The 14,713-nt window shown below is 38.0% G+C and overlaps 1 protein-coding gene and 1 long non-coding RNA gene across 2 annotated transcripts in view; one reads left to right on the forward strand and one right to left on the reverse strand.

Annotated features, from left to right (window-relative positions):
• Positions 1-8,047, forward strand: part of acvr2ba (activin A receptor type 2Ba) — a 54,030-nt gene extending 45,983 nt beyond the window's left edge. The window contains exons 4-11 of the mRNA XM_082183483.1: positions 1-91; positions 306-449; positions 1,222-1,365; positions 1,946-2,094; positions 3,332-3,446; positions 4,169-4,307; positions 4,869-4,999; positions 5,379-8,047. The exon at positions 1-91 is cut by the window's left edge and continues 58 nt beyond it. Of these exons, the coding sequence (XP_082039609.1) occupies positions 1-91; positions 306-449; positions 1,222-1,365; positions 1,946-2,094; positions 3,332-3,446; positions 4,169-4,307; positions 4,869-4,999; positions 5,379-5,552 (1,087 nt within the window). The 3' untranslated portion in view covers positions 5,553-8,047. The remainder of the gene's footprint in view (positions 92-305; positions 450-1,221; positions 1,366-1,945; positions 2,095-3,331; positions 3,447-4,168; positions 4,308-4,868; positions 5,000-5,378) is intronic.
• Positions 5,798-13,532, reverse strand: LOC309509007. The gene is made up of 2 exons (XR_014209769.1): positions 11,943-13,532; positions 5,798-11,850 (listed from the first exon to the last, which is right to left on the reverse strand). It is a non-coding gene; the product is annotated as an uncharacterized lncRNA (long non-coding RNA).
• Positions 13,533-14,713: the final 1,181 nt, after the last annotated feature.

A 14,713-nucleotide genomic window follows, 5' to 3' on the forward strand; every position in this document is an offset into this window, starting at 1 on the left:
GCCCGTCACCATGCTCTCCACGGCTCTCCTGCTGGCCTTCTGGATGTACCGGCACCGCAAGCCTCCCTACGGACACGTGGACATCAACGAGGTCGGTCCAGTCTCAGCATCCGCGTTACTCGCATCTCTCACACTGGTTCCAAACCTCTTCAACAGCTTCAGTTCATTTCAGTGTCAAGTGTGGTTTCCCGTTCTCTGCCGCCACCTAGTGCTGCTTTTCACCGTATTGTTTGATGTCCTTGTTCATGTGTGAACTTTAGCAGAACACGTTCTCTGATATTGATGATGTGTAATGTGTCCTGCAGGACCCTGGCCCGTCTCCTCCTTCACCGCTGGTGGGCCTGAAGCCTCTTCAGCTGCTGGAGGTCAAAGCCAGAGGACGCTTCGGATGCGTGTGGAAGGCCCAGATGATGAACGAATATGTAGCCGTCAAGATTTTCCCCATTCAGGTTCTGATTTATTCAGTTTTCTACATGCAAGCTGGCTCACTGGGCTTTGAAAGAGTCACAGATGGTTTCATGTTAATGCTGAACAGATACGGCAAAATTTCATTAATTTATATTATTTTTTATTTTAGTGATTGTATTAATTTTTTACTTTTTTTTAATGCATGTTTTTATTCTTTATTTTAATTATGAATTTATTTAACATTTTATTTGTTTTGATTGTACTTATTTATTTATATTTAAATGCATTTATTTATTTATTTTATTAATTTGTATTACTTTTTTACATTTTATTTATTTTTGTGCATTTATTTATTATTATTATTTATTTTTTTGAATTTATTGTAATTTTATTTAAGTTTTTTTATGATTTGATTTATTTTTGTGTATTTTTTTTATGGTTTTATTTATTTTTAATGAATTCATTAATGTATAATTATTCATGTATTTATTTATTTATAATTATGTAAATGTGAAGATTTTCACCATTCAGGTTAATATTAGTTTTGCTTGCTTTTACTTAAAATGCTGCCTATTTATTCTACTGTATAGATGCAAGGTAGCTGTGTATGTTTATTTATTTTAATGATTTTATTTAATTTTATGTATTAATGCATTTTTAATGAACTTATTTATATCTATTTTTATGTATTTAATTATTTACAAATATGTAGCTGTGAAGATTTTCCGAGCTAAAGTTTCAGGAAACCAGTGCTGACGTGTCATTACGTTAATAAAGCTGATATGTGATGATGCGTGTGCTCTGTGTCGACAGGATAAGCAGTCGTGGCAGAACGAGTGGGATATTTTCACTACGCCGGGCATGAAACACGATAACCTCCTGCGATACATCGCTGCGGAGAAACGTGGAAGTAACCTGGAGACTGAATTCTGGCTCATCACAGAGTTCCACGAGAGGGTGAGGGGTCAAAGGTCATGACACTTTACACAGAAATAATTATATACAGGGTAAAAACACCAGAAATCACCATCTGAGCCATTAGAAACTTTAATGCATGCAGCCATTGACAAACCTAACCCTGTAAAGCTTGACAAATCAATTTTTTAATTTTTTTTTATTAAACAGTTTATTGAACCTTTAGACAAAAAAAAACTAATAAAGAGTTTGCATGTGTGTTTTTTTTGAGTATCATATTTGATACATCAGGCTTTTATGGCTCATATAGTATGATATAGTGAGAATATGAAGGAAAAATAGCTCAATTATATTAAGAAGCCCAAACTGAGCAGATGCTCATATTAATATGGCAAAATCATATGATGAAGTTCTGATAGAGTCCGAACTTTTCGCACGTTAAAAAATAAATACGACCTCATGTTGTGTCAATCACGTTTACACACTGAATACGAAAAAACGCACACGACTCAGTGTCCAAGGCCCTTAAGTCCAATTTTAAACATTATTAGTACAATATTGCACGTCATATTTTTGGCATTGTGCCAGTATTGAGTATTTGGATGTCCTCTGTTGTGGTCAGGGTTCGCTGACGGACTATCTGAAGGGGAACGCGTTGAGCTGGAACGATCTGTGTCACATCGCAGGAACGATGGCCTGTGGTCTGGCGTACCTTCATGAGGACGTCCCGCGGTATAAAGGAGAAGGTCCTAAACCTGCGATTGCACACAGGTGAGTTTAACTCACACCTCTTATGAAGAACACAGAAACATGTTTTATTAGATTGTCCTGGACTTAATACTGGTAGAATGCTCTTTTATGAAGTTACCTCACTTAAGGACTTATTTAGTAAGATTATGCCTGAAAAGTTTTTTTTTTTTTAATCATAATATGTTAATTTAAAAGATCTTGTATAATATGACTTTCTGTTTTTGTTTGTTTGGTTTTTATTGTGTTTATATGATATTTGTATTTTTGTAATTCAATTTTTGCCATGAAAATAGCTTTGAGTGCTGACATGGCACAAAATAAAACAATCTTAATCTGAATGAAGACATAAACAATCATCCAAATACTGTTATATACTGTTTTACTGTGAACCGTGTTCACAGTCATGCACGTTCCTGTAATACTGATGAGGTTTTTAAAGTACTCTTGCACTACCTCACTTATACTGTGGTTGCACTACTGTTTATATTGTGTATAGTTAAAGGAACACGCCAACTTTTTGGGACTTTATCTTATTCACTGTATTCCCCAGAGTTAGATAAGTCCACACACACCCTTCTCATCTCCGTGCCGTAACTCTGTCTGACGCACCCACCGCTAGCCTAGCTTAGCACAAAGACTGGAGGTAAATGGCTCCAGCTAGCATACTGTGACAATAAGTGACAAAATAACGCCAACATTTTCCTATTTACATGTTGTGATTTGTATAGTCACAGCGTGTACAAATAACAAGGTCACATGAGACACAGCCATCTTCTGAGAATATAGTTCCCAGTATGTATTCGGTTAGAAGATGGCTGTGTCTCATGTGACCTTGTTATTTGTCTTGACTATACAAATCACAACATGTAAATAGGAAAATGTTGGCGTTATTTTGTCACTTATTGTCACAGTATGCTAGCTGGAGCCATTTACCTCCAGTCTTTGTGCTAAGCTAGGCTAGCGGTGGGTGCGTCAGACAGAGTTACGGCACGCACAGAGATGAGAAGGGTATGTATGGACTTATCTAACTCTGGGGGATACGGTGAAGAAGATAAAGTCCCAAAAAGTTGGCGTGTTCCTTTTAAATTATATTTATATTGTTTATTTTATTCTACTAGTTATTTATCATTACTTATTGTTTTATGCGTCTTCTTTAGAGCTGCAACTCCATTTCGTTGATGTGTACTACTGTGTGCATACAATGACGACAAAGATTCTGATCTTAAATATCTCATTATAATCCTAACATCTTCCACAGAGACTTCAAGAGTAAAAATGTGATGCTGAAGACCGATCTCACAGCTGTCGTCGGGGACTTTGGGTTAGCGGTTCGGTTTGAGCCCGGTAAACCACCGGGAGACACACACGGTCAGGTGAGACGCTTCTGCTTATAGGAGTTTAGAGTCGCCCTTATTATGCTTTTTTGGGATATTGTCTTTCATGTAGTGTGTAATAAAGCTGTTTGTGAAGGTTAAAGGTCTGCAAAGTTTCAAAGATAAAGTTATCGTCTCCCAAAACTAAGATTGGATCCTGAAGCCAGTCGTCTAATTCCAGTCTTACTTCCTGTTCGAATCTACATAGGTTTGTAACTAATTTGCATAATGCCAGTCTATGGTTTTCATTGGCTGCCGGCGAACAGCGTCTCTTTGCTCCTCAAACACTGTAGTTTATCTGAGACTGGAAGAGTTTGGTTCGTGTTGTTCGTGTGGAGAAGACGCTGTTTTCTGCTGACAAAGCAAATCCACTTTGATGAGATTGATACGGTAAAACCCTCGCCATCGTTACTGTTCGTATCACTGTGATCAAGAGCTGAGACTCAGATATCATCATGAGCGTTTGCTTTCTGACCAATCAGAACAGACTGGGTCGTTTGACCAATCAGAGCAGAGCAGCTCTCAGAGAGGCGGGGTTTAGAGAGACTGAATCTTCAAACGAAGCGTTTCAGATGCTGTGAGAAAAGAGCTGATGCTGCAGTGGATATTATGAGAATATGAAAGTGTTTTTGACCTTGGATGCATGTAAACCTGTCATGGCAGGCAAAAACAAAATCATAAACCGCTTCTTCTGTGAAGTTGATCGTGTTTGAATCCCTCAGGTTGGCACGCGGCGGTACATGGCGCCGGAGGTTCTGGAGGGAGCGATTAACTTCCAGCGGGATGCGTTTCTGAGGATAGACATGTACGCCATGGGGCTGGTGCTGTGGGAGCTGGTGTCCCGGTGCAAGGCCTCTGATGGTGAGAACATTCACACACACTGAACTATCTTACCTTAAAATAAATATAAAATTATGTTCTGTAACATAAGAGAAATCCATAAAAATTAATTAAAAAAATTGCTTGCCAGCAATGACGACGAAGTTCATTGTCAATAAGTATAACGATCACACCTGACCAATCAGAGTCAGTTCTGAGCCTCTAAGCTCCGCCTACTAAATTTATACAAATTTGGGACCAAAAATGATTGGGACACTTTGAGCTGATCATGTTTTGCTGAAGTGTTTTGTCTTTAATTGCTAATGCTCTTTTTACACACAGACTGAACAAAATGAAGCATTGCTTGGTGATTGGTTGAGCTAAACTGGTATTATCTAATTGTGTAGTTAAATTTAACAGCTGACAGATATTCAACATAATTCATGTGTGAGACAGTCTAACAGAAGGACGGACAAAACCAGTCAAATATCAACTGAGTTCTGCTCATATTTTATTACCATTTTCTAAACTATAGCGAATAAACTGTGATAATGTGAGAAATGTTGAAGGTGTCTGAGTAAATGTGTGCGTGTGCTCCTTCAGGTCCTGTAGACGAGTACATGCTGCCGTTTGAGGAGGAGATCGGCCAGCATCCGTCGCTGGAGGATCTTCAGGATGTGGTGGTGCATAAAAAGATGCGGCCGGCGTTTAAAGACTGCTGGCTCAAGCATTCGGTGAGTGTGTGTGTCTGTGAGTGTGTGTGTTCATGCCGTTTCTCTCTGGAGAACACACAAGCATATTTAAAAGTTCTTTATATATGTGTATGTGTGTGTGTTTGTGGATGTATGTGTGTGTGTTTCTGTTTGTGAGTGTGTTTGAATGTGTGTGTGTTTGTGGATGTGTGTGAGTTTCTGTTTGTATGTTTGTGAGTGCAAATCATGCATTAGGTTAATCAAAAGGTGTAATAATTCTATGATGTCCTCTGATGTTAACACCCCTGTGTTGTGTGTGTGTGTGTGTGTGTGTGTGTGTGTGTTGTGTGTGTGTGTGTGTGTGTGTGTGTGTGTGTGTGTGTGTGTGTGTGTGTGTGTGTGTGTGTGCGCGCGCGCTCAGGGTCTGGCTCAGATGTGCGAGTCGATCGAGGAGTGCTGGGATCACGACGCTGAGGCTCGTCTCTCCGCCGGGTGTGTAGAGGAGCGTCTCTCTCAGATCCAGCGGATCTCCAGCTCTTCTACCTCAGACTGTCTTCTGTCCATGAGCTCGGTCACCAACGAGTCCAGCATCTGAAACTCGACCGCAAAACACATTCAAGCAGCTGCTATTTTATCACAACGTTTTTTTAACTTTATTATTATTATTATTATTATTATTATTTTTATTTTTCTGATCGGATCAGTAACTTACCAGCACACTTCTCTACTGTATTTTTATCATTAGAGCAAAAACGCGAAAGATTTTTAAAAACACAACGCGCATTCAGGTGCCGACAAATGAATGCTGACCGGTTGCAGGTACCTCAACATTTCACTTGGTTTTTCTCCTCTTTTTTTTCCCGTTCTGTTCCGTCCGTCGGACAGGATCGTCTGTGAAAAGCGACCGATACATGACGGCTTCATCTTCGCCGTGTCGGATCATTCAACAGTGCTGCAAAACCTGCGAGGATCATCATGACTGTTACACGCGCAATCCAACCTCCTCGCGGGATCTACCTTTTTATTTCTCTCTCTCTCTCTCTGTCTCTCTCTCTCTCTCTCTCTCTCTTTCCGAAAGTGTGCTATTCGAAATTACGGAAAACGTGTCTTTTACGGAACTAACGGGTGTTAAAGAACACGGAAAACGCAACTGGACTAATTTCTTTCTTTCTTTCTTTCTTTTTCTTTTTCTTTTGTTTGAGTTTTTTTTTCTTTTCTTCATGCTGTTGAAGTTGGTGACTGTGAAAAGGTTGGTTGGGGGTTTTATTGAGTGGATATGAGTGAAATCTCTCGCTGGCTTGCATGTGGAAATCTCGGAGGTCATGAGAGCGTTTAGTTTGGTACGGGAATCTTTCTCAGGTATCCAGTGTCAAGGGTCCATGACTGCCTTTCCCACACCATTATAGGACAGAGACTAGTGTAACGGTGCCCTGATGACTCTAACACTAATTACCTACACGAAACATGCAAGACCGTGTGTGTGTGTGTGTGTGTGTGTGTGTGTGTGTGTGTGCTGAGAGTTTGTTGAAAAAGAGAAAAAAAGATCATAAAAAGTGTTTGTTTTTCCTGTCTAGTTTCTCTTGTAATAATGCAATGTGTTTTGGAGTGAAGGACTCGCACGGCATAGACATTCTGGGTCACATTTTACCTCAAAACCCAAATAAAACAAATAAAAGAAACATTTTTCATGAATAAAGCATTAAGATTTATTAAAAAAAAATTAATGACAATTAAGCACATTTTCTCTCAAATTCACATGACCGTTATTATGCGTCCGGATTATTTACCTTTATTTATGGTGTTTTTCATTTTTCTCAATGTTGATTTTATTACTGTAATACAGTGATTTTAATTAAGAAAAAGTGAATGTATAAAACTGTGTTTTCCCCCAAATTCTCATAAAAGTAATGGATCCAGATCCAGATTTTTTTTTTTTTTTTTTTATCATTCTAAGTAGATTCTTATTACTGTAATTTACTTGTTTTGATGAATAAAATTAATACAGGTAGTCCAACAAATAATGAAATGATGTTTTACACCCAATTATCTTGAACAGATTTCATCCAGATTTTTTTTATTTTATTTTTTATTCTCATTAAACTTGATGTTGATTTTAATTAAATTCATATTACTTGTAACATAATAAATTACACTTGTTTGAAATTTGAATTTGAAAACTATCCAAAGTATTTTGACCAAAATGCATCAGGAAAAAAAAAGAAAAGAGAAAAAAAAAAGAATTCTCATTGTTTTCAATGTTGTTTTTAAAGTAGATTCTTATTACTGTAATATAAAATTGTATGCTTATTTTAATAAATAAAAAAATTAATCCAATGAATACTGCAATAATCTATAAATTAGAATAGTTAAAAAAAACAATCTGGCAGAAAATGTGCTTTATAGTTGTAAAAATAAAGCAACATATTGAGTGTGAAATATGACCCGGTCTTGTGCGCTTCACCCATGAAGTGTTTTGTTTCGTGTGCTTTGCTCGGGTCCCTTCATGCATTACCTCTTTCTAACAGGGACCAAATCTGAGATCTGACCTCCGACCTCTGGCGACATTCAGACTTCAGTTTGGGGCTGCAGATTTGAGAACGTCAAACTATAGGTGGCGTTTGACTAATTAGCAAAGAAAAAAGAAACACAAGAATAATATTTATTTTGTCTTAAAAGTGGCAGACGGTGATCCACATTTCCATATGCCATAACTCAAGAGTGAATTTCCACAGTGCTGCTGCTCGGATGAAAGAAATGTCCCGTATCTTCTCAGTAAAGTTTTCTCAGATGCAACCGCGCGTCACCAGACATTCAAAAGGCTTCCGAGACGAAAGAGCGCAACTCGAAACAATAAAAAATTAGTTATGAAAGGACAAAAAAAAAAAAAAAAGCATTAAAGATATTGTTCATAAACCACAGACCACCTCAGACCAGAAATACCTCAGATTTTCTACGTGTTTGACTTCTGTTATATATATTTTGTTAGTTGTGTTGACTTGTAGTAAGTATATTTTGATGTAAGTTGACTTTTATGATTAGGGAAGACGTTTTGGAGAAGTAAAAAAAAAAAAATTACAAAAAAAAAAAAAAGTCAAATCTTTAAAGAAGTGCTACCAAGTTGTGTTGTATAAATGAGAGAAACCCATGATGTAAATAGCTGTACACAGTTGTAGAATCGTGCCGATCAGTCAAACAGGGCATTATTCTTCCTTTCTCTTACTTCACGGGACATTGAACCTTATAACTTTTGGCGCTTCTCCCAAAAAAAAAAAAAACTTGCCCCGTTTTTACTTGCACAATTTTTTAGGCTCCCCTCGTGTGACGTTACACGTACGAGGGACTAAATTGAACTTGTTGACTTAAGGATTGACTGTGAACCCTCTGCTTACCAAATGATCTCGGCCAAATTTATGCGGCGAATTCGCAAAGATGGAGCTTTTATTTCAGGGCCAAATAAAGGTTTGGTGTCCCGACCGTCTGTGCCATTTCTGCTCCCATGATGCACTGCAGCGTTTGCTTCGACTTCCTCTCAAGCCCAGCTTTAAGTTTTCTTTTATGGTGGCGTATATCTAAATATTTACTAACAGGAGATCCGTCTTTGCTCTCACGATCTGGCGTGTTTCGTCATACTTCGTTGTGAGTGATGTCATAGTGTTTTCTGGTTGGCGACGCCCATTTTGTTTTCCAAGCTCTTGCCAATTTCTGGCACGTTACGAATCCGAAAGTGCCAAAGTAGCGCGTTTCCCAGTGGATCGCTTGGTTCGCTTTAGTTGACGTGCATCGGCTTTCCATCTCAGACATCGATACTTTCAGGAAACTGCATTTTCTTCAGGTTAACCGGGAAAGTTCGGATGGTTGTGAGTTTCCAACTGGCTCAGACGATGTAGCAAGCAATATCTCCAGCAATAGTCTGTGCAGACTGAACTCTGGGCATTGATATATGATATCCACATCAGGCGAACTACCAAAATCATGATAAATGCTGTTCGATCACATCGCAGGCCTTCGTGGCGTTTCAATCAACTGACCTCGTTTCGTTGGGAATAACATACGATATGTAGCCAAATTCCTTCTGCGTGAGGATAACCAAAGGCTTTGATTCATTTGAACATTTGTTGATTGTGATTTACAAGTGTCTTTGTAGCTTAGAAAAGCCAGATTTATTATCTGTGAATGTCGATTTTCTGTTGCCAGCCTGTATTCGAGGCGTCTCTTTGTTTTCTGCATCATATTGTGGGCGATTTGAACCCGACCGTGAGAGATTGTGATTTATGCAATACACTTCCACGCTTCATTATGCACTAAAGACAGTCCAGTGTTTCTCTCCTCCGCTGCTGTGCCAATTACACATGATCCTCAGCCTCGAAATACTTCTCTATCTCATGACGCATTAGAAACATTTCACACCAGAACCAAGAGGGGGAAAGTACAAAATCATATTTTAATTGCCTAGTTTAGAAGCCTATTTTTAGGATAATTAAAGGCACACCATGTAAGATTTTTGGCCTTCAAAATATCCAAAAACCACTAGAACAATGTTATATATTTTGTCGACTTGTGTACCGTGTGTCGCCTATCAATGACATCATACCCGCGTTATCCTCGATTTCCGGTTTTATTTTGTAGAAACCATGGAAACACCAAAGACGCTTTAATATATAAGTGTTTTATTAGACAGTTGAGCAACAGTTTGGATATATTCATCGACAGAAAGCTAATTGTTATTCAGCTCAACACAGTCTTTTTGTTTAAATCTCGTTTTGTTGATTTACCGCGAGTTTTACCACGGCTAATATCGATCTAGTTTACTAGTGTGCAACAAGTGTCTCATATAGCATTATAACAACTTTCATCACACTTAAATGCATCTTAATCCCTATCCGGACGGGACTAGTGTAACATGGAGAGGAGGGGTAAAGTAATAATAACCAGAGCTACTCTGTGATTTTAGTCCCGTCTGAATGTGCATCTCAGTGATCATGTCGGACAATGTCAGTAAAGATTACGGCGGCTTTTACCTTCAGTAAAAAGGTCCGGAAAAATGACCTCAGGTGATACTAATCCCGTGTGAATAGACCCGCTGTAAATATGTACGTAAATATTTTGTCATTTCCTGTTTAAAAGTAGTTTTGCGCGGTTTTTCAAGTATGGAGACGCTTGAAAAAGCATCAGTCGTGTTCTAGACGCTGGAACGAGTCTGTGGCAAAACTCAAGAGTTTCACACACACCATTCAGATCAGAGAGAAGATCGACAGCACTCGTTAGAGGCACGAAACATCTTTTAGCGTTAGTGTCTATTACCAACACAATCCAATCTGAAGTTCATTAATACATCGTGCGACCGGACATAACTGTTATATATAAATATAGGTTATGTGTTTGCGCACGTGATCTCAGGAAGCAGCGTAACACACACACACATGACGACAGGAGTGACGGCGGTGTGTAAATCGAGTTACTCTCCCACTTCTGCTAGTTTTACTGAGATCTCTTATCCTGTGCGAATTGGCCATTAATATTACAGACGTCCTGTGGTAAAATGACATTACTCCATCTACCCTTGTAAAGTTAATCCTGTCTGAATAGGGCTTTAATATGATAAACAGCGCTGCGTTGTCCCACATATGCGGGATAATAAAAGCTTCACTGCTCTCGAGTCGCGTGTCGTCTCTCATTAGCAATCGCTCCAGCGCCTTCGTAACGTAATCTTTAATACATTACCGATCATCCATGATTATGATTTCTGCCCGAGTCCCATCGTATTCTCCACCGGCTGTATAGGAGAAACTACAAATCCCATGATTCCTCGAAATCAAGGCGTCATCAAGCCTTTGTTTTGAATAAACGCCCTCTAGTGGCGGAAAATTACATAGTGTGCCTTTAAGACTATGATGATAAAATGATTTACTGTGTATATATATATATATATATATATATATATATATATATATATATATAATGTTTTACAGTAAATAATAAAGTGTGTCTTTGTGTGTATTAGGGCTGTCAAGTGATTTAAATTTTAAATCTAATTAATAACACGGTTCTGCATCTGAATTGGTTTTTGGATCTATTTTTAGAACAAAACTGTTTTGTTACCAACGTTATTCAAAATAGCCTATCTTCTTTTATGTTCCCCAAAGAAAGAAAGAGGTTTAAAATTACAGTAAATGTTAATAAACAGAATTGAAATTTTGGCCAAACTATGATTTTTTAAATAAATTTTTTAAGTAAGTGATACTCTACATAAGAAACTAAAACTGCCAGTGGGTCGTGGTAAATGCCTAAATAAGTGAGTCATTGATTCATTTGATTCGTTCAAACGGCTGATTCACTCAGGAATGAAGTAAATGACTCTCTTTTTGAATCAGTCATTGAATCATTGGTTCTCCCGATTGATTCGCTCAAAACGCTGATTCATTCAGAAACGAAACAACAGTTCTACTCTGGCTTTATATTTTCGTTAGACAAATTGAGCAAAAACAGACAATATTGCATGTAAAACAACACAAAATGAACTTCTTATTTATTGAACTGTCACATTTCGCGTTAAATCGACAGCCCTAATATAAACATATATATATTATATTATAGTATTATAAATATGATCTGGGTGTGTTTTTGTTGGTTGTATTGTGAGATTCCCTCTTAAACTGGCCGTGTCTGGAGGGTTTTCCCTGGAAAGGTTTGGTGTAGATGCGGTCGAGATTCCCGCTGGTTTGTGAGCGCAAAGACGGCTTGACGTGATTCATACGTCATATCAGGAGCGACTCTCATGTGCCTGTGTTTATCTGACGATTACTGAAGCGACCGCTGCTGTGTGTTCATCATGTCTCTCTCTCTCTCTCTCTCTCTCTCTCTCTCTCTCTCTCTCTCTCTCTCTCTCTCTCTCTCTCTCTCTCTCTCTCTCTCTCTCTCTCTCTCTCTCTCTCTCTCTCTCTCTCTCTCTCTCTCTCTCTCTCTCTCTCTCTCTCTTCCACCTCACACTTTCTGTTCTACCTTGCAGAAAAAGCTATAGAAAATATATATGGGAAAAAAATCTATATAGATATATCAAATATGAAACTCTAAAAGTGACCAGCTGTAACTCTGGATGCAAATCTTTGGTCCAGGTTTTCAGGAAGCCGATACCTCAGAACTCATGTGAATCAGTGTTGCTTAGCTGGACATTCGTGACACGAACGAAACGCGAATCACAAACCTCTTTTGTACTGGTGTGACGTGGATGATGATGATGATGAAACAAACCCTTGACAAACTCCACAAGCTCTTTCCTCCATGTTTCCTGACGCCCTACAGATGCTAAAACTCAATCAACTACATTAATTATATTTGACTTGAAACTGATCTATGAGTTATCTGTTCAAAAATGACAGTATACGGTAATAAACAAGCAACTACAGTTGTAGTTTTTATTTTATTTAATTTTTTTAAGAAATTGTAATAACCTGCTTAATTATGTGTCTTGCTTTCTTTATTTTCCATAATGATTTTGAAAACGAGGTGAAATGTTTGGGAGTTTAAGATCATGTGTCAAAGTCAGCTGTTAATATTTATTTTTATTTTTTTTACTTTTTTTTTATTTTTATTTTTTTAATTCAGCTGGATATATATATATATATATATATACCATTTTATTTTATTTTTCATAGTCAGCCTTTAACATTTTTTTTTCTATTTTTATTTTTTTAGAAAAAATATTTAGAAAAGTCAGTTGTTAATGTTTTATTTCATTTTAAAATGTTCCTATTTTAAAATATTTCATCTTAATTTATAAAGTCAGCTGTAAATATTTTCATTTCATTTTATTTTAATTAAATTAAATTTTTACTTTCTTTTTTTTTTTCTCTCACTTTGCCTGAAGTTGAATCTTGCCCCCAGCCCGTGTAGATGTGCTCAGGAACATGAGGCGAGAGGAGTTTGTCAAGGCTGATGTTTGCAATGCTATTTCTTTACCAGGATATGTGAACTGTACATGTTGTAGGTTATCTTTCACTATTGTAGCTGGAACTGTAGAGCAGACATGGCTTGTACTACTGATTTTAACATAAATATACTAAACAAATCTGTATAAGACGAGATGTATAGAGAGAGTGGAGCTTGTTGCTGTAAAATCCCTCTTTTGGACTGAAGAGTATGTCAAAGTTTTATCTCTATCAATGCCCTGGTGAAATCGACATCCATCGTATTGCCGTACCGAACGGAGGATTTTCTTGAACGATCATTGTAACATAGTTCTTTAATTTGCAGTGAATCATTGTTCCTTTTTACTGTGGTAATTTTAGACTCAGTATCAGAGTTTGGAGTAGATCTAGATGTCGGGCTGTGGTTGTTTCTCCTCCGCATTGGTGCCAGAATAAACCAGTATGAATGTAGAATTTGCCCAGTGTGAAACAACGACACCCCGACTGTTAGAGAAAAAACACTAGAAAGGATTATTTCAATTTTATCTTTTTGTATATGAAAGTAACAATAAATACTGATAAAGCATCATTTGGTCTTTGTATCGTCTTTGAAATCTGATCTGCTGTCTTTAGCCACAATTTTAAGTTTCTAATCAAACAGCAGTAAAATTATTTTATTTATATGTATGTGTATATGTATGTGTGTGTGTATATATATATATATATATATATATATTGTGTGTGTATATATTTTCGTTAAATATAAATTGTGTATACATATAATACAATATTATACATTTGTATATATACACTCACCTAAAGGATTATTAGGAACACCTGTTCAATTTCTCATTAATGCAATTATCTAATCAACCAATCACATGGCAGTTGCTTCAATGCATTTAGGGGTGTGGTCCTGGTCAAGACAATCTCCTGAACTCCAAACTGAATGTCAGAATGGGAAAGAAAGGTGATTTAAGCAATTTTGAGCGTGGCATGGTTGTTGGTGCCAGACGGGCCGGTCTGAGTATTTCACAATCTGCTCAGTTACTGGGATTTTCACGCACAACCATTTCTAGGGTTTACAAAGAATGGTGTGAAAAGGGAAAAACATCCAGTATGCGGCAGTCCTGTGGGCGAAAATGCCTTGTTGATGCTAGAGGTCAGAGGAGAATGGGACGACTGATTCAAGCTGATAGAAGAGCAACTTTGACTGAAATAACCACTCGTTACAACCGAGGTATGCAGCAAAGCATTTGTGAAGCCACAACACGCACAACCTTGAGGCGGATGGGCTACAACAGCAGAAGACCCCACCGGGTACCACTCATCTCCACTACAAATAGGAAAAAGAGGCTACAATTTGCACGAGCTCACCAAAATTGGACAGTTGAAGACTGGAAAAATGTTGCCTGGTCTGATGAGTCTCGATTTCTGTTGAGACATTCAGATGGTAGAGTCAGAATTTGGCGTAAACAGAATGAGAACATGGATCCATCATGCCTTGTTACCACTGTGCAGGCTGGTGGTGGTGGTGTAATGGTGTGGGGGATGTTTTCTTGGCACACTTTAGGCCCCTTAGTGCCAATTGGGCATCGTTTAAATGCCACGGCCTACCTGAGCATTGTTTCTGACCATGTCCATCCCTTTATGACCACCATGTACCCATCCTCTGATGGCTACTTCCAGCAGGATAATGCACCATGTCACAAAGCTCGAATCATTTCAAATTGGTTTCTTGAACATGACAATGAGTTCACTGTACTAAAATGGCCCCCACAGTCACCAGATCTCAACCCAATAGAGCATCTTTGGGATGTGGTGGAACGGGAGCTTCGTGCCCTGGATGTGC

This window comes from Leuciscus leuciscus, assembly GCF_965113295.1.
Source record: "Leuciscus leuciscus genome assembly, chromosome: 11".
NCBI classification, from domain to species: Eukaryota; Metazoa; Chordata; class Actinopteri; order Cypriniformes; family Leuciscidae; genus Leuciscus; species Leuciscus leuciscus.